The sequence below is a fragment of the Eublepharis macularius genome, chromosome 4 (assembly GCF_028583425.1).
Source record: "Eublepharis macularius isolate TG4126 chromosome 4, MPM_Emac_v1.0, whole genome shotgun sequence".
Classification (NCBI taxonomy): Eukaryota; Metazoa; Chordata; class Lepidosauria; order Squamata; family Eublepharidae; genus Eublepharis; species Eublepharis macularius.
The window spans coordinates 122,496,415-122,522,543 of NC_072793.1; the positions used below are offsets into that span (position 1 = coordinate 122,496,415).

The 26,129-nt window shown below is 43.9% G+C and overlaps 1 protein-coding gene across 1 annotated transcript in view; it reads left to right on the plus strand.

The window, feature by feature from the left end:
- The window catches only part of PLXNA1 (plexin A1), a 418,114-nt gene that overhangs the window by 44,147 nt on the left and 347,838 nt on the right, over positions 1 to 26,129 (plus strand). Inside the window, exon 2 of the mRNA XM_054978424.1 lies at positions 12,048 to 13,386. Coding sequence (XP_054834399.1) covers positions 12,208 to 13,386 — 1,179 coding nt within the window. The 5' untranslated portion in view covers positions 12,048 to 12,207. The remainder of the gene's footprint in view (positions 1 to 12,047; positions 13,387 to 26,129) is intronic.

Consider the following 26,129-nt stretch of genomic DNA (forward strand, 5'->3'; position numbering starts at 1 on the left):
CTTCCTCTGATGGTAGAACCACTTTGTCAGGATACAAGCCAGTATGTTATATTAATTGTGGGCAAAACAATAGACGTATCCTTGAAAATAGGCTCTATATGTCTACACTATTCAAAGGCATTATCATTACCTAATGCTGAAGATTGTCTTACATAAACATCTTCAGTTTACAGGGAGAGGGTTTTTAAATGAGTAAAGCCTTGTCTTTAAGAGCATTTCATTCATTCAAGGAGTTGGAAAAAATTGGAAAAAAAATCTAGCATGGGGGGGAATGTTTTTTACCTTGAGACACTGCGTCTCAAAGCTGTATGTGAATTTCAATCTTCCCCACTTCTGAGGCTCCTAAATCCCTGCTACAATCCATGTGCCCTCCTGCTCTCTGTTCACGCTATCAATTTGCCTTTCTCTCTCAGCTTCCTCCAACTCCTCCCAACTCCTTCCTCCCCCCATTTTCCTAATGCATAGGCTCTGGTTTGCTTTTCCCAAGGCTATCTGCCTCTCCTTCCCTAGGCCTTTCTTTGTGGTCTATCTTCAACATCTCTCAGTGCTTTTCTTTATAGATTGTCATGTGAATCTTACTCGATGTGTCAGCTGACATGAGGAGCTGAGCATTTAATAACTGTGAATTAGGAAGGTCAGCAATTTCTCCCATCACTGCAGCGCGGGAACAGAGGAAGCAGCATCTGCGGAACTTTTCCTTGTCATAGAGCTATTACATACACTGGTGGGAAACTCTTAACAGAGGAGGGAGCTTTGTGATAGCAGAGGTAATCCAGGGACAAAACCTAGTCATTTTTTGTTATCCTTTAGCTGCTCAAATGGTAGCTTTCTGAATGCGAGGAGGAGGGGGAGGAGGAGGGTCGTTCCTTGTATTTCTGTTGAGGGATATGTGAGCATGTGGGTGAGTGTAGGTGTTCTTGTGCAGTCTTGCAGGGTATATGTGAAGCTTTACATACCTGTGGTTCATAAGACTAATATTAATAATGGAAGCTGTATTATTTAGGCAGTGCAATTGAATTGTTAAGCTTTCCTTGGTGCTCAGCAATCTGCACCCTGCTGGTTGCCTGGATAAGATTAGCTACTTAGCTCAATCAAAGTGATACAAACCGACTTGATGGAAACAAGTCAAGCAGATTATACTGAATGGCACAGACTCCCTGTGATAAAACTCCATTAGAACACAGGAGCACCCTGAGTGGGGAACCCCTCGCCCCGGCATCCTGAGGTTCTGTTTTTTGGTGGTAGTGGGATATCTTTGTTTTCTCAGAACAGAAGCAGAAAAAAGTACACTCAGAACACTTAGAAGGTTCCGCCCAAACAGGAGAAAGAATCAATTAATTAAATTAAAAGAGAGGATAGTTTCTCATTCCAGAAAGCACACTCCCCCTATCACTCTTAGAACACTATGTTTTAATTGTATCATTGTTTTGCTTGAATTGTACAGTGATGAGAAATTTATAGAATTTCCCCATGCATGCAGTATTTGAAAGCCACGGGCTTTATGAGATTTGGAGATAACTGATTACTTTTATCATTCCCCAAAGCAGAGGATGCATGAGAGTTTTGTAAAAAAGTGTCCAGCATTTCCTAAGCATTCATATTTCCCCTTTCTGAGCAGGCTTGTGATTAAGCAGGTGGGTGGGGGAATGGTGGAATTAAGCCTTACCACTTGCTGTTTTCCTGATCTGAAATGGCCCCGTGGAGCTGCTCTTGGCCTTGTATGGAAGGACAAACTTACAGGCACTTTCTTCAATACCTGAATGTTTGCCACAACATTTGCTCCGCTAGGCTATTTTGTTTGGGCATATGGCATAGAATCCTAGAATCACAGGGTTGGAAGGGATCTCCAGGGTCATCTAGTCCAGTCCCCTGCACAATGCAGGAAATTCACAACGACCTCCCGCCCCCACACACCCAGTGACCCTTGCACCATGCCCAGAAGGTGGCAAAACATCCTCAGGGTCCCTAGCCAAACTGGCATGGGTAGGACGATTTTACTTCTCCTCCTCCCATCATGCGACATTCCTAATTGGAATCCTCCCTCCCCAGAGCCTGAGTAGCGGTTAGAGCGTTGGACAAAGATGTGGGAGGCCCAAGTTCAAATCCCTGGTCTGCTGTGGAAGCTTGTATGCTGGCTGACCTTGGGCTAGTTACACACACTCAGCCTAACTTATTTCATTGGGTTTTTTGTGAAGATAGAATGGAAGAGAGGAGAATGATGTAAGCTGCTTTGAGTCCCCACCGGGGACATAAATAAATTATTGTTAAAGGAAAAAAATGCCAGGAGCTTCATTGACAGAACTGACAGTGTCTTATCTGGTTTTGGCTGTTAGTGTTGTTTCCTAGAGTAAATTTACTGTGTTGTAGCATGGTGATTCAGGGTGGGACGGTGAATAGTTCCTTACCTTTTCCTGACAGCTTTGAGAGCTGGTGTTTCTGGTGGGAATAGGGTTATGAATTCTGTTTGTGAAACAAACCGGAAGGACAACTTCTACCGGGCACCCACTCAGCAAGGAAAGAGTTGTGTAGGCTGGTTAGAATTGCCTTATTATCTGAAATGCGAGCCAAGACTTTGCTTGAATTATATCCTGTGTGCCAGAATGGAGTTAACAGGAACTCTCAGGGTGCTGTTAAAAGACCACAGTTTAGGTTTTCCTTTGCTGCTTGCTGGTTGTCCTCAGATAATAGAAAATATGTGGTGGAGGAAACTTATGCCCTCAATATGTCTTATTTGTGAGTAGTACTCTGTTGGCTTGGAGATCTTCCCAGTTTCCCTAGTACTGTATATGGAGCTTTGCCAGTTGTGCTGCCTCCCTTACTAATGTTGAGTTGAGTTGTTATTGTACGGTTTGCAGTGAACAGTGCATGGACATTGGTGGAGTCAAGGTCACAGTGACCTTCTCCCTTCAACAATCTCCTTTTCTTGGAACAGAAGGGAAATCCAACATCCATTTGGTGATGTTGGCTTCTTGCAATGAAAGGGGCAGCTGTTTTTTTCTCTGTAGCCTGTAGTTGGGTATTCTGTGTTAAGGCTCTTTCTCAAGGGTCCTGTCCCTGGACTACATACAGATGTGTTTCTCATAGAGAACATAAATGGGATGAATATTGCAATGTGACCATCTGATTGGGTAGCTTGTTAGTTGTCAGTCAGTGCTTTTCACCAGTTACACCTCAGTAGTTGTCCTGCCCAGATGAAACTGTAGTGCTAAAAGAGGCTCTGTTGCCACGAATGGGTCACTCACCAGCATCGTTGCGGACTCTTTAGCAAAGAATGTAACAACTCTTTTTGAGCTGTTCCTGATGTTGCCTGGAGACTGTAGCCTTTCTATGCCAGGTCAGGCTAATTTTTGGCAGCTGTTGCCAGCCTCTTGCAAGCACAGCCTGATGCACCCTAGAGCAAGGATGCTGTATGTGCCAGGCATATTGTTGGGTCTCTGTTTTCAATTGAGATGTAGTCCTATAATTCTAGCAGAGTCAAGCAGTTGCCTGGGGTTATTTTTTCTGCTTGTACCATTCCCTTTTGGGAATTTTACATACTTTCAATTGCCTGAAGTTTTCCCTGTGTCCTGTGACAGAGCCATAGAAACTGAGTGAGGAGGTTGTCATGCTCCACCCCCTGCAATAGCCTTTAGAACTCCTTATCCAGTAAGACTAAATTTAAAACAGTTTGGTTCATGCTCATTAGTTGTCTATTTAAGCAGCTCCTTTAATGTGCGGAGTGCTTGTTGGGCTACTATAATTTCCCTTACTGTTCTGTCTAATATAGCCGAAGACTGGCCTCTTTGTGGGTAGCCAAATCTGTACAGTGGGACCATCCACCAGCTACTAAACTGTGTGGATGAAGTAGCAGCAATGAAGAGGCAAGAAGTCTGAGCCCAAGAGGCAGGGGAAGTGGGAGCTGGAGCCAGTGGCAAGTGGAAAAATACAATTCCTCCTTCCTTGTGATTCTTCTTGTTGCTTCTACTTAGCATTTGCTAATGGCAGTAGCATTTTAAGTGTTGCATAAAGCATAATGCATCTGACCCACCCAGATGTTTCTGATGTCAGATATCAACTAAAGGTCAATCTAGTTGTGATTGTAAATGCATGGCTGCCATTTTGATGGCATTTATGCATTTTAATGCCTCATCAAATTTGGCCCTCAGTCAACGGAATGGAACTTAATCAAAAAGTTGCATGGAGGGGATGAAGAATTCTGGTAATAAAACATAAAGAAATATTGATGGTTGGGAACAGACTTATGGAAGTTTTGTTAATCTTTCCCATTTTAGAGATAAGAAATAACAATTGAAAGAATAGAATCATCTCCCAGCAGAGTTTGCAGCCTAGTGTCCAAGTTCAAGAATCATACACTTTCTAGTTAAGCTCTTCAGTTGGTACCCACCATTGTTCGTGTTAGCAGCTATGACAAATCTTGATAGACATTAGGCATATCTCAGTAGAAATTGGGTCTTGTCAAAGCGGAACCCAAAGGGAATCAGATGAAGAGGGTTTGAGTTAAGAGGCAGACTGGACTCAGTGTGCAGGGACTAAGTGCCAGTGAATACTGGCATTCTGCTTTTGTGATCTGCTTGCAGAAACCTACAATTTTGCACGTGCCACTGCTTAGCACTTCAGTGTGGGATGAGCAGTGGTGTGCAAAATCACAGTAGGTGGCCATAGTAGATTGCACAGGGAGTGGTCCTGCCGGGGTGGAAAATATTGGATACAGAGTGGCTATCAGTGCAGTCATAAGCAGAGAATACCTTTCTAAGTCCATTGAAATCAGTGGGCATATGAGGGTGTAACTGCATAGGATCGCTCTGTTAGCGTATTAACCTTAAATGGCATCGAAATGCATTCTGGTTGAACTCCTTGAAGATACTGCTGCTTTTGAAACCTTACAGACATGGAACAGTGGCTGTAATAGATGGAAAACCCAAGTTCAGTATCCACTCAGAGCAGGTCACAATCACTCTGATCTACCTCACAGGGTTGTTGAGAGGCCTAAAGCTCCTTCTGAGCTCCTGAGAGGAAGGGTGGGCTGTGGTGGAGGAGGAAACTGCCATCAAGTCATAGCTGATTTATGGCAATCCCTGCTGGGGTTTTCAAGGCAAGAGACTAATAGAGGTGATTTGCCATTGCCTGCCTCTGCTACCCTGGTCTTTGTTTGAGGTCTCCCATCCAATTACTAACCAAGGCGAACCTGCTTAGCTTCCGAGATCTGATGAGATTGGGCTTGCCTGGGCTATCGAGGACAGGGCAAGGGTGAGCTGCAATGCAACATGTAAAACCTAAAAATGTCTTTAGTGGTGTGCATCTCCTCTGCTGTGTGTAGCTGTCTAGAGTTTGAGAGCATAGTTTAGTGGTTTCTGCTACACTGTAGAAGGAAGGAGCTTTGCTATTAGTGCTCCTGCAGCTGGTATCTGTCATTGTAGACAGGAGAAGGATATGCTTTTCTACTGGCTGTTTCAGGGTGACAGGCGATTCTGATCATCCCTGTCATGGGTGCCTATAAATCTTTAGCAACTGGTAAATGAGCTCTACCAGTTGTGGAGGCCATCGTTCTCTGTAGCACTTTTGGTTAATGAAAGAGCAGGAATTATGTGGAAAGAGGCAAACAGGCAATCTGATTTGCAGGACTGAGGCTGAGAGGCTGCTTCGGACTAATTCTGCCTGGAAGTTCAGTGTCTGGAAGAACATTCCTGCTGGTGCTTGTTTCTGTGGTGTTCATGTGTTTAGTAGTAGCTGGAAGATTACCCTGGGGTGGGGGTGGGGGTTGTCGCTTGTGGGATGAATCCTTGGTTCAGCAGTCTACATGCTTTCTACAGGGAGATTTAGTTTTGAATGTTCTGGGCAGGCTATAGTAAGGGGCACCCCCCCCACACACACCCTGTAGGTGTAATACTTCAGGAAGAACCTCCTGAACTGATTTTATAGCCCAGCTTATGATGATAGTGGGGAGAGCTCTGTTCCTGTATTATTTTTTGTGGGCGGGGTAGGGATATTTTACTTGATTTATAAAATTTTATAGGCTTGATCCTGTTTGCTCAAGGCAGCTCATAACACACGTAAAACACCAACGAAACAATAACACACTCAATAAAAATCAGAGATGCTAGAAATTTTTCCATGGTTTAACACATAACACGTAAACATACCTGTACGATTCTGTACGGTCTAGGTGATGGATGCCTCAGGATTTCCGCGTGTAACCCCAGTTTCTCCTACCAGCCCCAGCTGAAGGAAGAAATCATGGGCCCTGGTGTTGGTTAATGGAAGTAGTGTGTGACAAGAAAGCAGTATTGCCTCCAGACCACTGGCTACCACTGTTCTGAACCAAGGGGGAATTACTAAGAGGCAAAATAAAGGGAAATACAATTTCAGAGCTCCCTGACCCACTAATCACCTTTTACCCTTCAGAAGTAGAACTTGAAATATACATAGGGTTTATTCAACAGAGGTGGGAAACCAGAGTAGGACACACACACACACAAACTCATGCAGCCCCTTTAGGGCAAATAATGCTCTCTAGGGCAGTTTTGGGTCAGGAAAATGAGATGGAGGGATGGAGGCAGGAGCCCCTCCTCTCTGTGGTGCTTCTGAACTGAGTTCCCCTGGTGAACATACAGCTGGCATATGGCTGCAACTCCTCATCACATTCTCATAGTAGATGTAATGTGCAGTTTGCCCCTCAACCTTTCTTGCAGGTGTGGTGGTTTTCTGTGCAGTTCACAGGACTCTTGGTGCAGCTGTAAATCCCCAGAGGCTGCAGCTCTACTTTAGACTCCTCTACACGCTGTGCTGTTCTCTACACAGAGCGCTCTTTCTCCTCATATCTTTCTTCTCCCTTTTCAGAAATCTTTCTTCTCTTTCTTCTTTCCTCAGATGCCTCTTGCAGTTTCCCCTTGGGGGAAACCCCCATTGCCCTTACAAAGTCCTCCAGAGTGCTAAACCCATAGAGTCTGATGTATAGAAAAGAGGGAGAGAACATTTGGGTTCAGGTAGTAAATCAGTGTCTGAGGTGGAAGTACAGTCCTATAATTCTAAGTCGCTTTCCTTAAACAGCCGTTCTCCCACTTCACAAATTGTCACCATTTATTTCCTTCTTCATTTGTGATGGTCTCTCTCTGTGTTTTCACTCCCTGTCTTTATAAAAAGTAAAATCTCCTTAATGACCAACCATTCAGCACATTAAAGTCCACTTAGGTAAATGGTGAAATGCGATGAACGCTTTCACTGCTCTGTGTGAGCCTGCAGCCAGAAGGGAAAAAAGACCCTGAAGAATGAATGAGGTTTTTTTTGTTTGTTTGTTTTGTTTTGTTTCCTCAAGAACCTTCTTATGGAAGAAATAGAGCTCTTGGGCTTTTTCCCCCAGGGAATTCAGGATGAAATGTACCCTTCTTCTGATACGGAATTGGGTTTAAAGTGTTTTCCTGTCTGAGAGGAAATTCTACTTGTGGAAGGGGTTGGATTGGCAGTTTTGACAAGCTCAATCCTCTATTGCCACAGCAAAGCAAGATGAACCCCGGTTGCTTACCTGAAATGTGATGTGCTTTATTATATGAATGGCAGGCCATTCATTCTCAATGGTCCATTCAATACTTTGCTAACCTTCTCCCTATTTATAATTCCAAGAAAGTAGTTGGGTTAATACTAATTGAACGGCTGCTGATTGCAGAATGTATTACTGGGGCTCTCACAGATGCTTAGTGTCCTACATTGATAGCTCACATTTTACTAACTGGACATGATCTAGATTTGGATAGGTGGCCAAGAAGGCGGAGGCATGGCAGGATTTCTGTGGCAGAAACTCTAGAAATAGGACCAAATTAGACAAATGGCAAATCCATGAGGCCAGTAAGGATCTGGGAAACCATGTAGGGAGAAAGAATTAACTGCTTTCCTCTGATGTCACAGCCCCAGTTCATAGTCATTCATGTGTCTCTTATCTAGCTTGATTGCTAACAACCAGAAAGCCCAAAGCCAGGGAAATAATGTATATATTATCAAAAAGATGTGCAGAGATAGGAGTCCACATATCTGACCACTAGGTTGCCAGTGTCTATTCTCCGCTTGATGTCTGACCCTGTCGTAGATGCCCTGCACAATGATTCTGGCTACTCCCCTGAGTTCTGTGAAAACTGAAAAGAAAACCTGGAAAGGGTGGGAAGTTGGGAACCTTTGAGCTGTGAATAAGAGACCAGCCTTTCCTTGAGTTCTCTGGTGCATACAAAGAACTTAGAGGGCAGGAGGGGTGATGGTGCTGGGCTTTGGGGAAGGAAAAAAGTAGTTTGAGTCCTTCTTACCTGTTTCCCAGTGTTTGAGCTGAGATTGCTGTACTGTGCTTTCATCCTGAATGGCTCCAAGGTCTTTGAGACTTGGCTGTGCTAGGCTAGATGGACCATACTCTAATGCTTTATATACTAAACCAGATTTGTGGAGCTTCGTAGGATGAATGCTTGGGTGCCGCTTTGCACTAGTGAATGTCTGGTTTTTATGCGGGGCATATGCAAGCATATCATAGAATCATAGAGTTGGAAGGGGCCATACAGACCATCTAGTCCAACCCCCTGCCCAGTGCAGGATCAGCCTAAAGCATCTCTGACAAGTATTCATCCAGCCTCTTCTTGAAAACTGCCAGTGAGGGGGAGCTCACCACCTCCTTAGGCAGCTGATTCCACTTTTGAACTACTCTGATGGTGAAAAAGTTTTTCCTAATATCCAGCCTTTGTGCATGTAATTTAAGCCCATTGCTTCGGGTCCTACCCTCTGCTGCCAACTGGAACAGCTCCTTGCCCTCCTCCAAATGACAGCCTTTCAAATATTTAAAGAGAGCAATCATGTCCCCCCTCAACCTCCTCTTCTCCAAACTAAACATTCCCAAGGCCCTCAGCCTTACCTCGTAGGGCTCAGTCTCCAGACCCCTGATCATTCTCGTCGCTCTCCTCTGCACCCTCTCGATTTTGGCCACATCCTTTTTGAAGTGAGGCCTCCAGAACTGCACACAATACTCCAGGTGTGGCCTGACCAAGGCAGTATAGAGAGGGGCTATGACCTCCTGCAATTTCGACGCTATGGCCCCTTTGATACAACCCAAGATTGAATTAGCCTTTTTTGCCACCGCATCACACTGACTGCTCATATTTAGTTTACAGTCCACTCTTACCCCAAGATCCCTTTCACGTATACTACTGCCCAGAAGTGTATCCCCCATCCAGTATTTGTGCTTCCCATTTTTGTGGCCCAGATGTAATACTGTGCATTTGTCTTTGTTGAATTGCATCCTATTCACAGCTGCCCACTTCTCCAGAGTAGTCAGGTCTTGTTGAATTTTAATTCTATCTTCTTGGGTGTTTGCTACTCCTCCCAATTTGGTATCATCAGCAAATTTAATGAGCAGTCCTTCCACTCCTTCATCCAGATCATTGATAAAAATATTGAAAAATACCGGGCCCAAAACCGAGCCCTGCGGCACCCCACTGGACACCTCCCTCCAATCTGATGAAACGCCGTTGACCACCACTCTTTGAGTGCGGTCCTCTAATCAGTTCCCTATCCACTGAACTGTCCTATAGTTCACTCCACAGTCTTCCAGTTTGCCCATCAGAATGTCATGGGGGACCTTATCAAAAGCTTTACTGAAATCCAGATAAATCACGTCAACAGAGTTCCCCCGATCCAGTAAGCTGGTCACTCGATCAAAGAAGGAAACCAGGTTGGTCTGGCAAGATCTGTTAGGAACAAAACCATGCTGACTTCCCCGGATCACTGAGCGGTCCTTCAGATGCTTACAGATTGATCCCTTTAAAATCTGTTCTAATATCTTCCCAGCAACAGAAGTCAGACTGACCGGCTTGTAGTTTCCTGGGTCATCCTTCTTCCCTTTCTTAAAGATTGGGATAACATTCGCTCTTCTCCAATCTTGTGGCACATCCCCAGTCCTCCAGGAGGCCTTGAAGATGATGGACAGGGGTTCTGCAAGTTCTCTAGAAAGTTCTTTCAGCACTCTTGGGTGCACCCCATCCGGCCCAGGGGATTTGTATTCATCCAGTGCAGCCAGATGCCTCTCCACAACCTCTCTTTCAATGTCAATTAGCTACTCAGGTGTCCTGCCACATTTTCTACTATCTCTAGATGTGCCTGAGTTCTTCAGGGAGAAAACAGAGGCAAAAAAGTCATTACACCTGTCTGCTTTTTCTCTGTCCTGCATCAGTTTCTCCATCTACTCCCAACAGCGGTCCAATTGCCTCTTTTCCCTTGCATTTGCTTCTCACATATCTGTAGAAGTTTTTCTTATGAGAGCCAGTGTGATGTAGTGAACAGAGTGTTGGACTAGGAGGCTCAGGTTCAAATCCCCACTGTGACCTTGGGCCAGTCACTCTCTAACCCACAGGCATGCTGTTGTAAGGATAAAATGAAGGAAAGAAGAATTAAGTAAACAAACATGCATTGTGGGCATGCCTGGCCAAACTGGAACAAAAATCAAGCCTGTTTTTTTTTTTTTTACTTTTGGGCCAGTTAAGAAAAATGATGCTGTACTCTGAGATCTCAGATTGGCAGCTAAAGTGAGATGCAAACTGTCTCTGCCTGATGGTTTTGTGGTAAGAAATTTAAGATGAGGTGCAAGGTTCAGCCAGTGCTAGGAGAATGAATATAAGTGCTAGGAGAATGAATAATCACCATCTGTCTGGGAGATGGTAAAACCTTGAAGCACCTTTCTGTAGCTGGTCAGGCCTGGTTGGTTTGGCAGGACTCTGGCAGCTCCCTAGTGGAGCTTCATCCTGGTCAAGGGCTTACCTGATGTGGTAACTGAAATATGGGAGGATCAGTATTAGAGAGCTGAGCAAGATCTTAGTGACATTTCTAAAAAATAAATACGACTGGGGGAGAAAGGCTGGGTGTAAATGAAGTCAATAAAATAAATGCATAATGGAATCCCCTGTGTTAGTGGGATGTATAAGCTCTGCGTTTCAAAACTTGTTCTTGCATGGGTGGAATGCTGTCCTTAAAATGAGCAGTAGAGGATAGCCTCTGGCTATCCTACTAATGTTTCAAATCTTATTTGTGCAGAAAGAAGGAGTTATCTGTGTGGGATTTTGTAAGTAGATTGTTCTTCTTGAAACCATTAGGCGATCTTATAGAGACTAGAAAAGGCCATTCAAAGTGGAGGAAGAATATCCAGAAAAGCGAATTAATTGCGGGAAAACAGGGAAGCTGTGCATTCTGGAAGGTTGGGGGCAAAGGAAAGGAGCACAGTCATTTTTTTTAAAGGTCATCAGGCTTTTTGTTAAGAGCTGATAGAACATTGTAGATTTCCCCCCAGTCATTCTTTCTCTCACAAACATCAGTAAAGGCATTCCAGTATTTTTTTCACAAACAAATCAGTTGTGTTGCTTATCTCCATTACAAAACTAGGAAGTTGGGAAAACAAATAAAAAGGGATATCACAGAGAATCTTTTTGCCAAATATCAATCAATGCAATGAAAGACCCGACTTCAAGAAAACACTGTAATACACATATCTAGCTTTAGATGACATACAAATTCAGGAAGACAAATCTTCTAGGCAAGGTTGGAAAGTACTAAAGTAGGGGTTATAAAAGATACAATCCCTGTCATTTAAGTTATTTTAAGCCAATTCCAGATCTTCGGTGCACTCCTCTTTTTAAAAAAGGTTTTGCTCAAAAGCACCCTTTCTGCTGGGAGTTCAAACGTAATCTTTTCAAGGTTCATGCCCCTATAAAAATGTAGAAAATATGGAAAGCCTAATATTGTCTTGTGATAATAATAGTAAAGTACCCTTCGTATCCTTTCTATTTGTCAGAACAATTGGGCAACTATTTTTCATAGAGAACTGTCACAATGGTCATGGGAACTTTAATGGGAGGAATGTAAATGATTAACAGGAATTCTGGGCAGCTCTTCTCCCCAGACAGCTGAGCATTTTAGAGATATGAACCACCTCCATTCCTAAGATGTTTGTAGCTGTGAGGCTGTATTGTGCTGTTCCATTCTGGGAGGCACAGTTGCTTATTTAACCCTGTTTGCTTTGTTTTTTCTTTTAGGGCTGAGTAGGATATCAGTACCCACAAAGTCCTGAATGTGGAGAGTGGTGGAAGAAGAGGAGACAGTCCACAGACCATTTTTCTCCACTGCCTTTGGTTTTCTTCTGTTTATTTGTGGGTAGGTCAATGTGCAGCCATTGCTAGATGTGACGTTTCTACTATGTGGCTTCTAAGGCTAAAGCACCATTTGTCGGTCAACATCTGGACTCTTCTGCTTCTGGGGAGTGCCTGGCTGCCATTGGCAGAAGGCACCCCCAAGTCCTCCTCTCCCTTTAGGACTTTCCAGGTCACAGACTGGAGTTTGACACACTTGGTGGTCCACAATAAAACCGGGGAGGTGTATGTCGGTGCTGTCAACCGGATCTATAAGCTTGCAAATAACCTTACACTGCTGCGCACTCACGTAACGGGGCCAGTAGATGACAATGAGAAGTGCTACCCACCGCCCAGTGTGCAGTCATGCCCACATGGGCTAGTTAGTACCAACAATGTCAACAAGTTGCTGCTGGTGGATTACTCTGGGAACCGGCTGATAGCCTGTGGCAGCGCTTCTCAAGGCATCTGCCAGTTCCTGCGCTTAGATGACCTCTTCAAGTTGGGAGAGCCTCACCACCGCAAGGAGCACTACCTCTCCAGTGTGAATGAGTCAGGGACCATGTCAGGCGTCATCATCGAAGTGCAAAATGGGCAAAACAAGCTCTTCATTGGTACACCCATTGATGGCAAGTCTGAGTACTTCCCTACCCTGTCCAGCCGCAAGCTGATGGACAGCGAGGAGAATGCAGAAATGTTTGGCTTTGTTTATCAAGATGAATTTGTCTCCTCCCAGCTCAAGATCCCATCAGATACACTCTCCAAGTTCCCCACATTTGATATCTACTACATCTACAGCTTCAGCAGTGAACAGTTTGTCTACTACCTGACTTTGCAGTTGGACACTCAACTTACCTCACCAGACTCTACGGGGGAGCAGTTCTTCACCTCTAAAGTTGTCCGGCTATGTGTGGATGATCCCAAGTTCTACTCATATGTGGAATTCCCCATTGGTTGTGTTCGAGATGGCATTGAATACCGCCTGATTCAAGATGCTTACCTCAGCAAGCCTGGAAAGGCACTGGCCAGACAGCTGGGCATTTCGGAGCATGAGGATATCCTCTTCACAGTCTTCTCTCAGGGCCAGAAGAACAGGGTCAAACCACCAAAGGAATCTGTCCTTTGCCTCTTCACACTGAAGAAAATCAAAGACAAGATCAAGGAGCGTATCCAGTCTTGCTACCGTGGGGAAGGAAAGCTCTCTTTGCCCTGGCTTTTAAACAAGGAATTGGGCTGCATAAACTCTGTAAGCAATTTTTTTCTCTGTTTCCATACCTGCCTTTGATTAGTCCAAGGCTTTAACTGAGGTATCACTGTTGGAGCTCATAGAGTATATTACCCTTGAGTTAGGGCCACTGCTTGGAGGTATGGGAATTTTTTCCTTAAAGCTATGATTATTCCAAGTTCAGCTATATTGATATAAATACATAGCCTGGATCTGTGTTTGGGCTTCCATTTAGTGTTATGGGGACTTTGCATTTATTTTGCATTTATTTATTTCCCACTTTTCTTTCCAATGGAAACCCAAAGCAGGCTGAGAATTTTGTCCTCCCTTTCTCTGTTTTCTCACAACAATCACTGTATTCGGTAAGTGAGAAAACATGACTGGCTCAAAGCCACCTAGCAAGCATCTATGGTATAAGAGGATTTGAACCCGAGTCTCCTAGGATCATTGTCTGACCTTTTAGCCACTGCTATATGCCAGGTCTCACTTTGGTTTTCACTGTTGTCACCATGATGAGTTGTGGTAATCAGTGGGAAGTGTGTTTGTATTCCTTTATCTGAAGACTAGCAACAGAGCCCGTTTTTTAAAAAAGTGGGCCTAGAAAACCCAGGAACGCTGGGCTTCCTTCAGCGGCGGCTCCTTCCAGAGGAGTGGGTGGGCTCACCTGGCCATCCTGCGACGGTGGCACCCTCTGGAGGCTACATTGGCCATGACGCCTGGTGCAGGTGCATCAGGAAAAAAAGTGCATCATCAGTAATAAGGCTTCCCTTTTATATAGAAAGATAACTATTGCTGCCAATACAGAACCAAAGAACTGTGTGATTTACTATGGCTTGGTTCCTGCGTCTTCAATCACTGCACACTTCTCTTCAGGTGCTGTAAAGCCAGTTCTCTACTGCGGAGCTTGCTTCCTCTTTTGCTAGGCACTAGCGCTTGCACTAGACCAGTGTATTCCCAGGAACCCCAAAGTGCCAGGCATGAGAGGATCATGCACTCCAGTAGAGGACTGCCTTCATAGCACCTGGAGGGAAGCATGCAGGTGACCAAACCTATGTGAGAAAAATGACAGAAAATGTGAAGTGCTGTCCAAGTTACTGCATGGTACTTTTACATCTCTACAAAAGATATGCTCAAGGAGGGAATATTAGCTAGGTGTTATGTTCTAAATATACCTGGATTTCTGATTTTTGCTAGTATTCTCCATTGAATTCCAACTCAGAATAATCAAAGTTACCCAGTCAGGGCCCATTAAAGGGAATGTGAGTGCAAGGGACTTGCACAAACAGCAGGTGCATCTTCTAGTTCATAGTTCACTTCCCAGTTCATAGGTGTGTACAAAGCGCAACTGGAGCATCCAATTTTATGGGCAGTTAGAAGTGACCCATTTCCCACAAGGGAAAAGTGAGTGAGCTAGCATTTGGAGATGCTCTTTCTCAACCAAGGAATACATAACCTGCCTATCCTGAGGGAAGCATTTCCTATAGGCTGTTGCTAAGACAAACACTGGCATTTTATTGCCCTGTTCCACTGTCTTTAGTCTGTGGCAAGGCAGGGTGAGGAGCCTGTTTTGTTTTATGAACTATAGCTGGGTTCCTTTTCAGATAATATAGAAGATAAATGGTCACAGAGAGGCTATTTCAGCTACTTGTGATGAGCATGGGAGCATAATATATAAAAGACTTTTCAGAACCATGGTGCATTGAGCAGTGTCATAGGACAAAGGTAGTATTTTGGGAACTATCCTGAGTTGCAGAAAACTGACATACTGAATTGATCATTCACAATTCATAACTAAATTCAACAGGTCCTGATGAAGGCTTGTGAATGCTCTAAGCTAAGGTGTCTAAGCTGCCCTTTCTCTTTCTGTACAGCCATGTGGGGAGTTGGTGAAATAGTGAGGTGGCGCCATGTTCCTCACCCCCATGTGGTGGTGAGTTATTGCAGCACTGGCCCTCCTTTGTCCCCTGCACTGTGGTGTGCAGGTCCCCCTCTGCCTGAGGGAGGGAGGAGCAGGTTCCTCATTAGCTGCCCACTGGGGCTGGGGGCGTCTCATGGAACTGTGACTTGCTGCAGCAGGCCAGTGGGTGGCGACTGATTGCTGTCCCTCCACCTCTGATTGCCTATGTGTGCCTAGTGGATGGGCCAGCCCTGAAATTCAATGGGACTTGTAATGTGATGGTGGCAGAGTAAAAAACGGACACTGAATTTTATGGATCTCTCCTCTCAGATACATTTAAAACTGAACCCAGACTTTCAGACATTTAGGTTGATTGCAAGTAAATCTATTTTGGCCCACTCTTCTTCCCAGCTCTGAAGTGGTAGAGGGGCTTTAGGAGTTGTTAGCAGTAGTGAGGATTTAGGCCCTTAAAATTGTAACAGTTATTTGTGATGATTGGGAACCAAATCAAATGTAACCTCCCTGTTTTTCAGCAGAAATGGATGCTTCCTGCAGTCTCTAAGGCTTAAATCTTGCAGCATGCTGCTATTAATGATGGTTGGGCGCTCTCACTATCACTGCTTCTTGCTTTTCACTAAGTTTTGGGAAGGAAAGGGGGCTCTGAAAATGACTCCTACCTGCTGTGTGGGTGGGCGGGGTAGTTAATATATCCCATTAATACCCTCAATGTTAGACTCCTAATAACACCATCAGGAGTGTGACAGGGCAGATTTAGAATGGGACAGGTTTTTAATTCAATTAATTTACAAATTAATTTAATTTAAATGGCCCCATTCCAAATTGGCTACAGGGCAGAGATCAGTCCATCAGTAGATACATGTTTATACATGTAGCTGAATGTGGTCCTTTTGTATTACATCCTGTATTACATTAAACAATATCTGTTTTTGAGCACAACCAGATGATGGCTGCTTAACTGCATGCTGCTCTAGTGGCTGTAACTGTATGGGTGCAGGTGGTCATTTGTAGTCTCCACCAGGCAGCGGTCTTAGGTGACCCATATGTCCTTCCCTGAATCTTTTCAGAAACTGGGAGAAGAGTGGGCCAGTGCAGGAATGCTGGGGTGTGCAGGTGCTTCATGTGGTTATTAGCTGCCATGTGGCAGGCTTTTAAGCTACTTCTATGGTTTCAATGATCTTCTTCCATCCATAGTGGCAACTGCTTTTTTTAAAAAATGCAACAGCTTATATACTATCCCTTAGTTTAGTAATACAAAGGCAAGGAAGCTATCGCGAATCTAGCATAGTGTAGTGCTAACATAGGGATACAGAAACCTTATCAGTAGTAGCAAAGAGAATGTGGAGTTTGCGGTGTGTAGAAACAAAGGTCAAGTAGCGGATGCCTGGGCTATAGGGCCACCATAGAATCATAGAATCATAGAGTTGGAAGGTGCCATACACACCATCTAGTCCAACCCCCTGCCCAGTGCAGGATCAGCCTAAAGCATCTCTGACAAGTATTCATCCAGCCTCTTCTTGAAAACTGCCAGTGAGGGGGAGCTCACCACCTCCCTAGGCAGCTGATTCCACTTTTGAACTACTCTGACGGTGAAAAAGTTTTTCCTAATATCCAGTCGGTACCTTTGTGCATGTAGTTTTAGCCCATTGCTTCGCGTCCTACCCTCTGCTGCCAACTGGAACAGCTCCTTGCCCTCCTCCAAATGACAGCCTTTCAAATATTTAAAGAGAGCAATCATGTCCCCCCTCAACCTCCTCTTCTCCAAACTAAACATTCCCAAGGCCCTCAGCCTTTCCTCGTAGGGCTCAGTCCCCAGACCCCTGATCATCCTCGTTGCTCTCCTCTGCACCCTCTCGATTTTGTCCACATCCTTTTTGAAGTGAGGCCTCCAGAACTGCACACAATACTCCAGGTGTGGCCTGACCAAGGCAGTATAGAGAGGGGCTATGGCCTCATGCGATTTCGATGCTATGGCCCCTTTGATACAACCCAAGATTGAATTAGCCTTTTTTGCCACCGCATCACACTGCTCATATTCAGTTTACAGTCCACTCTTACCCCAAGATCCCTTTCACATATACTACTGCCCAGAAGTGTATCCCCCATCCAATATTTGTGCTTCTCATTTTTGTGGCCCAGATGTAATACTGTGCACTTGTCTTTGTTGAATTGCATCCTATTCACAGCTGCCCACTTCTCCAGAGTATTCAGGTCTTGTTGAATTTTAATTCTATCTTCTTGGGTGTTTGCTACTCCTCCCAGTTTGGTATCATCAGCAAATTTAATGAGCAGCCCTTCCACTCCTTCATCCAGATCATTGATAAAAATATTGAAAAGTACCAGGCCCAAAACCGAGCCCTGCAGCACCCCACTGGACACCTCCCTCCAATCTGATGAAACGCCGTTGACCACCACTCTTTGAGTGCGGTCCTCCAACCAGTTCCCTATCCACCGAACTGTCCTATAGTCTACTCCACAGTCTTCCAGTTTGCCCATCAGAATGTCATGGGGGACCTTATCAAAAGCTTTACTGAAATCCAGATAAATCACGTCAACAGAGTTCCCCCGATGCAGTAAGCTGGTCACTCGATCAAAGAAGGAAACCAGTCAAGGAATGGAGTCATTGAATAGATTATGCCAAGCAATTCAGGACTTGAATGGAAATTCTAGGCAGCAGATTCCTATGTGGTTTGGGAGAGCAGCTGAGATTGCAAGAGCATGGGTCAGAGATGCAAAGCATGATGCAGAAGGCTTAACCCGTGCCCCTTTATTTTAATAAACCCATAATCATGAGAAATAATCATTTTCTGAACAGGGTAACATTCATTCAGCTCTAACACTTGTAATTTGACTGACTTCCTAATCTTACTGTGGTCAGAAAATAGTGGAATGGGAAACATTAAGGCAAGGTGGAAAACTGACTGGTCAGGAAGACCAGTCTAGGGTTCAGTGCTGGGAAATATCAGCAAACTAAATCTTTTTTTAAATCTTTAGGAAGAGAACAGTCCCCCCTGAAAAGTAAAAACAAGCACATGGGCTGAAATACACCCAAGGTTGCTTGTTTTTTTCTTACTGTAGTTACCTTATCAGGGGCTTACAGGTGAATGCATTTCTGCCTTCCTTCCTTCCTTCCAAGAATTTTCCTTTTCAATTGAAAAGTGGAACTGTATTATTAATTGCATCTTATGCTGCCATTAGAAGGAGCTCCGAGCAGTTGTACATGCTCTCGCCTCCACTTGTTTTATTTTTACAGCAACTGTGCGTAATAGCAGTGTGGTGTAATTAGAGTGCTGGGCTAGGGCCTGGGACACCCAAATTTGAATCTCTACTCTGCCGTGGAAGCTTGCTGAATTACTTTGGCCAGTCTCACACACTAAACCTAACCTAAACGAAATCACAGGGTCATTGTTAGTATAAAATAGAGGAGTGGAGAATGTTCAGTGTTTCCTTTGGGAAGAAAAGTGAAGTATAAACAAAGTAAATAAATATAAATAAAATAGTTTGCCCAAGTTAGCATGTGGTTACACAGTGATTTTGAGGGTATTTCAATTGGGCCTGTCTGGTTCTAGTCACTGACTCTCTGTCTATTCCACAACATTAAATCATCATCATCATAACTGCTCTTATATACTGTTCTTCTAGACAGATTAGTGCCCCATTCAGAAGTGGTGAACAAAGTCAGTGTTTTTTCCCCCACAATACAGCTGGTGAGCTGGGGCTGAGATGAGGCCGCCTACTGAGCTCATGGTAATAGTGGGAGTCAAACCAGCAGAATGCTAATTCATAGCACTCTGGGCATGAAGCAGGGGTCACTGAGGGTGTGGGGAAGGGAGTAGTTGTGAATTTCCTGCATTGTGCGGGGGTTGGACTAGATGACCATATAGGTACTTTCCAACCCTATGATTCTATATTTGTAGAACACAAAGTTACGAAAAATAACAGATGTTGAAAGGCAAAGAAGCCAATGGGGGAGAATCTCACAGAATGTCGCCATTCCTTCTTTTGGCTTGAATACATCTTCTTTCTCATTCCTTCACACTTCCCTTTGGAGGAGTGAATCCCAAAGTGGTGGGTTGAAACCCACTGGGAACTCATTGTGTATAGGTGACCAGGTTGGTGGCACAGAATATTGAGGCAAGTATTATGGCAAATCTGATGGGTAGTTCCTAAACAAAAGCAAACTCTGCTTGTAAATCATTTTAAGAGTGGAAACTGCTGGCCTTAAGTATTTAATGCTATGCTGTTTTATAGTTAGGCTTTTAAAAGCCTTTAGGGTGCTGAAATAAGTGCCTGAGTGTATACTTGATTTTACTATCCACCTCTCTCCATGTTTATTTTTTCCATTTCGCTTTTCATTTTGGGGTTATTTAACATGGTATGTAATCTACAGTAAAGATCAGGCTTGGGTTTATCCAAGGTTATTTTGTTAGAGTTTTGTCCCGCCTTGTTTCCACAGAGCTCAAGGTAGCATATATGGCCCCTCCCCCAATTTTATCTTCCCAACAGTCTTCTGAGGTCAGTTATGCTGAGGCTGTGTGAATGGTCAAGGTCACCCAGTGAACTTCATAGGTCTCCCTGGTTGTAATAATCACCACACTCTTTCTCTCCAAACAGCAGTTAGATGAAATTGAAAAAAAATTCATTTATTCTGGTTGTCATTTATTTATTTGCTGTCAAGTTGCAGCCGACTTATGGCAACTGCATGGGGTTTTCAAGGCAAGAGATAGATGCTCAAAGCTAGTTCTGCCTTTACCTGCCTCCGGGTAGCAGCCTTAGACTTCCTTCTCCCATCCAAATACTAAGGTTAGCTGTGCTTGGCTTCTGAGATCCGGCTAGCCTGAGCCATCCAGGCCAGGGCCTTGTTTGTGTAATAATCATTCTTAAAAACTTTATCTGAGACAAAGAGAGGAGGCTATTGGCTCTCTCCTTCCCTCAGTTGGCATCTTTGAATACTGGAAACCTTAATGCTGTGGGGCTGGGACATTGGAGTTCTTTCTCCTTTTGCAAATTGTGTAGCAGTGCAGAATGCACTCAAGTTTTTGGAAGTAGGAGGGATTGTGGCAGCAGAAACACAGGCTAGACATAGATCCTCTTGTAGAAATGTTGAGCCAGAAGAGTGAAATAGGAGTTTTGCTCTATTTTTGTAAATTACAAACACTGCAGAGAAACCAGACCGCTCTCTGGGAGCAGGTGGTTCAGCTACACCCACCTGGAGTGGCTTGTGCACAGGCATCCATTTGTAATTGTCTGGGCAGCCCCTCCTTTCTCCTCTCCAGGCTCTGAGGAAAACAGCTAACAGCTGCCTGACAAAGTAAAGGGTTTGCTGTCAAGAGCGCTGGGCTCGCAAATCTGATTTTGGCTCCAAACTAATTCAATTTTGGTGGGAAATGATGAAATCGTTACACTGCTGCCTGCTGGGTCACATAACTGCTGACTCAGGGGAAGGAGATGCCTTTCTCTGCTCTCCCGCTTTCCCTCCCCTCATTCTTTTCCTCGTCCTTGGCCTGCAGTGCAGGATTCAGGAGCCAAGTGTTGCTCAGATCAGTTGCTGTTCCCCTGAGGTTTGCCCTGAGCGAGTAGGAGGGAGGCAGGAAAAAAATGTGAAGCAAAGAATGTGACGATTAATGTATGAAGGCTGAGACTGTAAATGCACCACGGTGAAAACGAAGCGGACAGCTGTTTTTCTCCACCCATATTCAGAGGGGAGCTTTCTCTGTAGACCAGTAGAAATGCTTTGCAAGACATACTTGAGCTCTGGGAATGCTAATAATAATGGGCCTTGGCTACCAGGAATTCCCCTAATCATTCTGCTCCGCCAATTCCAGTTTCCTCCCACTTTGTTCAAACTTTGCAAAGGAAAGGAAAGCTTACAGAATTTTTTTCCTGTTTCAGTGCAGTTCACCGTGACATGATCCAGACAGGAGGTGTTCTTTTTCTGTGTCTGAATTACTTGGCAATGGAAGGGAAACTTCTGAGCGTGCAGAGCCCAAACAAGCAGATCCATAGGAATAATCCATAGCTTGATTATTCAACATCAGCCTGAACCTGGACTAGTTACTTAATTTGTTTATAAAAAGTTTTCTTTGCTGGTCCCTTTTGGTGTATTGCTATTGGTGGAATTGTGGGTTTGAAATTATTTGGCAAACCATACCTTAATGAAGTCCCTGTCTCAGAATTGCCTGCAGCTGTTTTGGGTCTTCTAGCTGTTTGTCTGGGACACACATGAACTGGACACTTTCCACCTCTCTTTTAGGAGAGCAAACACATCACTTTCTCCAGCATAGAGACAGGCCTGCAGGACTCTTAGCATGTGCTGCCCATGCTTTTGATGCCCTTCTCGTGGATACTATACATTCCCATTGAACCAGCCTCAGAAAGCAACACATTATTTTAATATGCAGTTTTACTTAACAGGAGGAGGATCATTGAGTCCCTTGTGTTGGTCTTTCTCTCTGTCTCTTTCTTGCCTGCTTTTTGGCTTTATGTCCTACAACTGTCACAGGGGAAAAAAGAATTCACAAGCAGCCGTTCAGCCTTCCAATTCCAAAGGTAATGGCTGAGTCCCAGGTCAGCTTTATTTGCCCCCACTGTAGTTCTTCTAACTCAACACAAGTGCAGTCTAACCTGACTTCACAGATTGGGGTTTCTCACTGCAGGGTTTGAGAAGAACATGGCAAGGCATTATAAATTGGCCATTACACTTCTTGGACTGTGGGTATTTTATAAGATTTAGCAGAGCAGTGTTGGCATGAATTGTTGCTTGAAGGTGAGACCCAGAGGAAAGTGCTGACTTGGTGGCTTATTTGTTGGTGCTTTCCTCTGAACTTTTCTTGAACTGCTAGGTTAGATTTCTGTTGACTAGAATTGCATTGCTGAGAACTGGTGGGCTTTTGCCAATAGCTGAAGGGTTAGCATGTTTGGACTATTCATGCTTCAGGTTAACATATTAGCCAGTAGATGCTCATAGCACCTGTGCAACCACATTTCACTCAGCAATTACAACATTAATGAATACTATCTCTGGGAAGATCAAGTATAAAACATTGTACTTTAAATGTTCAGGAAAGTTCAGTATCTGCAACAAGAGCGCTTCCACGAGGGACTGTGATATACAAATGTGTTAAGAAAATGGGGAACAAATGTGCTTTTATTGCAGAAAAACAGAATCCATCTGAAGAAGAGAACTTGATTCTCGAAAGCTTATGCTAAAATAAAATTGGTTAGTCTTAAAGGTGCTACTGGACTCTTTGATTTTGAGAATCTATGAAAAGCCCTTTAATCAGCCATTGGGAAAGTAAGGAAAGAAATGAATTGTACCTTCTTGCTTTAAGCTTTGTCATGTGGCTTTATAAAGATTCTTGTTCATCAGTTCTTCTGGCTTTTCTCCCAAAGGAAGATTTTTATTGATAGTAATTGATTCAGGAGGAGGGAAGGCAGCATGGTATAGCTAAGCAGGGTTGGTACTTGGATGAAGGACCACCAAGGAAGATTCTGCAGAGAATGACAATGGCAAACCACCTCTGCTTCTCCCTTACCTGAAAGCCCTTTGCTGGGGTTGATATAAGTTGGTAGAGACTTGATAGCGCAGACATACATAATTGATTCAGTGTAACTAAACAAACCAGGGTGGGAAAGGATGAGGAACAGAGCAGAACCCTATAACTTTGGAGTGCATTGCCCACTTTCTTCCTTCTCTCCTGCAGTTCCACTTCTATAGTATGGACACAACCTTGTGACAGTTGGCATGATGCAGGGGTGGTGATTTGTACAATAGCCTTTTTTGTTCACATGAACAATCCTGACTTGATTTAGGGGTGCACATTCCTATGGATTAGACACAGGAACATAGCAGTCATGGACATGGTTTGCAACAAATTCCATAATCGCAGTACCTGGAAAAAGTGCTGATGGAATCATGTTTTTTGCCTCTGTGACAGTCCTACTCACACATTATGTGGGGCATATAAGCACATGCCTGAGACAGGCCAGGACTTCTCATAGAGAATAAACCCTCATATTTTGTGAGCTAACCCTACATTGCCAGTGGCAGTGATCCAGATCTGCCCTGGTGCAAAAGATAATGTGAATGTACTTCTCACCCATTCGCCCCTTCCTAATGACGCATCTGTGCCCTGTGCCATGATATTTCTAAAGATACCATGAGCCTCAGAAATGGCTTTTCAGGGACGAGGGAGATGGTAAGCCATGTTCTGAGTGCTGAGGTTTATGTGTGGGCCGTTAGATTGAAGCCATAGATAGTCTTTGGGATTCATTATGCCCTGGTGCTGTGGAGCAGTCTTGAACTGTCCAAAGTTGCTTGAAGCCAGGAGGGAAAGTAGCCAGACTTGGCTGAGAACTGAGAAGAGATGTTTGTAGTTCTTCTCTAGTGCCCTTGGCTGGGGAACTCATTCCAGCATGTTTGTTTCTTTTCCTGGCTTGGAACCAGGAATCTAGCAGACTGAAAATGTAACCTGGGCCAGGATGCTCCACTGAATGTTGAGAGCATTTTCCTTGCAGTTTCGGGTATCCTCTTCCTGTTCCATTTGTAGATTCTGGTTGGGGCCAACACCTGCTTCATAAAGTCTTGCTGAGTTTGCGTACACAGGATGTTAATGGCTGTGATATCTTGACTCGTCTGGATGGCAGTTCTGTAGGAAGCTCAGTCTGATTTTTCCTATTAACTGTTTTCATGCTGCAAGAGGAATTCTGAGTTCAATCAGAGTTACTTTGCATGAAGTAATCTGCATTTTGTTTCCTGCCCCTTCTGGTAAAATGTAGTTATTGTATATAGTCTGTGGCTATATATTTTAAATAAGTGTTCTGTGTGAATAAACCCATCTCCCAAGGTGGACCTGGAGTTCACACAAATAGCCATGAGTAAGAAAGATTTCTTCTCTGCCATCCCTCACTCCTGGCCTAGGCAGGGACTGTAGACCTAAGATATGACACCTGGCTAGTGGACTGTGTCTGATCAGGACTTAGACCGACACACTCTGTTTTAGGGATTTATGACAAAGCAATAGGGCTCCTAAGCATGTTTGGAAGAGACACAGAGATAAGAAATACTAGAAAACAGGGATATTTATTGAGCTGGGTAACAAAATACACTTAAGCAGTTTCAAGTGCACATGAAGCACCTATATGGCAATAATCAGATGCATGATATACAGCACCCACTGATACATGTCCAACCACACACGTGTAAATTCAAGGGAGGAGTTTGGGAATGAGAAAGAGAAAGTAACAGGGAAAGCATGATTTTATATTACTCATCCTGAGTCTGGGCCTGCCTGGGCAGCCATCCTGCAGAAATCAGGAGATTCAGAAATCCCTGCTGACACTTTACCAAGGCCATACAGAGACCTGAGCAAAAGTTCCAGAACTAAACTGAATGAAAGATCTAGGTCAGAGTCCAGGGGAAATAAATCATGCAGAACTACTCATATTTTGGGGAGAGGGAGGAGTTCAGCACATCAAGTGAGCTAGAGTTCAGGATACAAAATAAGCAGTGCAATCCTAAACAGAATTACTCCAGTCTAAGACCATAGATTTCATTGGGTTTAGACTGGTGTAACTCTGTTTAGGATTGCACTGGTAATTTCTGACTACAGATATGTTGGCGGGGGGATTATTATAACTTTAATATAGTAGCAAGAGAATAATAATAGGCACAACATTTGATTTTTCTCAACTTGGAGAGAGGCAGAGAGTTCAGGTGAATTTACAGGCAAGCTTTCCAATTAGGTGGTTGAATGGTGAAAGAATTTGTAACAGGAAAGGGAGGCTTGAGGTGGGACAGAGGTGTGTGTGTGTATTATGTGCTGTCAAGTCGCCTCTGACCTATGGCAACCCTAAGAATGAAAGACCTCCAAATTGTCCTGTAATTAACAGACTTGCTCAGATCTTGCAAACTGGAGGATGCCACTTCTTTTATTGAGTCAAATCATCTCATTTTAGGTCTTCCTCTTCTCCTACTGCCTTCTACTTTTCCTAGCATTATTGACTTTTCCAGAGAATCTTGTCTTCTCATACCAAAATATGATAGTTTTAGTTTTGTCATGTTAGCTTCTAGGGAGAATTCAGGCTTGATTTGATCTAGTACCCACTTTTTTGACGGTTCATGGTATCCGCAGAACTCTCCTCCAGCACTACATTTCAAATTAATCAATTTTCTTCCTGTCGGCTTTCTTCATTGGCCAACTTTCACATCCATAATGGGGAATATCATTGTTTGGATTATCTTGATTTTGGTTCCCAGAGAGACATCTTTGACCTTAAGGATCTTATCTAGCTCCCTCACAGCTACTCTTCCAAGTCTCAATCTCCTCCTGATTTCCTTGTTGCAGTCACCTTGTTGGTTGAAATTGAGCCAAGGAATAGAAAATCTTGGACAATTTCAGTTTCCTCGTTGTCAACTTTAAAATTGTGTAACTCCTCAGTAGTCATTACTTTCATCTTCTTGATGTTCAGGTGTAATCCTGCTTTGGTGCTTTCTCCTTTAACCTTCATCAATAGTTGTTTCAAGTCTTCGCTATTTTCTTCCAGTAACGTAGGGCAGAGGTGTGCTGAAAGAAGTTCCTGAGCCCAGGAATCTTTCCAAATAGGAAAAGGGAGCAAAGCTTGAGGCAGGAGGGAGGCCTGTTAAAGGTAGATTCAGACCTTTTTCTACATGGGTTATTTGCCCTGAGTTTGATACTTTGCAGGGGAAAAAAGCAAAAGCAAAAACTAAAGGCAAAAAAGTGTGTGGATATCAAAGCAATATGGCGCTAGAACTGAAGGGAAAAACTCATGTGGACAACCCTTTTGTATATCTCTGGGTTTCCATTGTGCCAGGGAATATGTTTTTGGG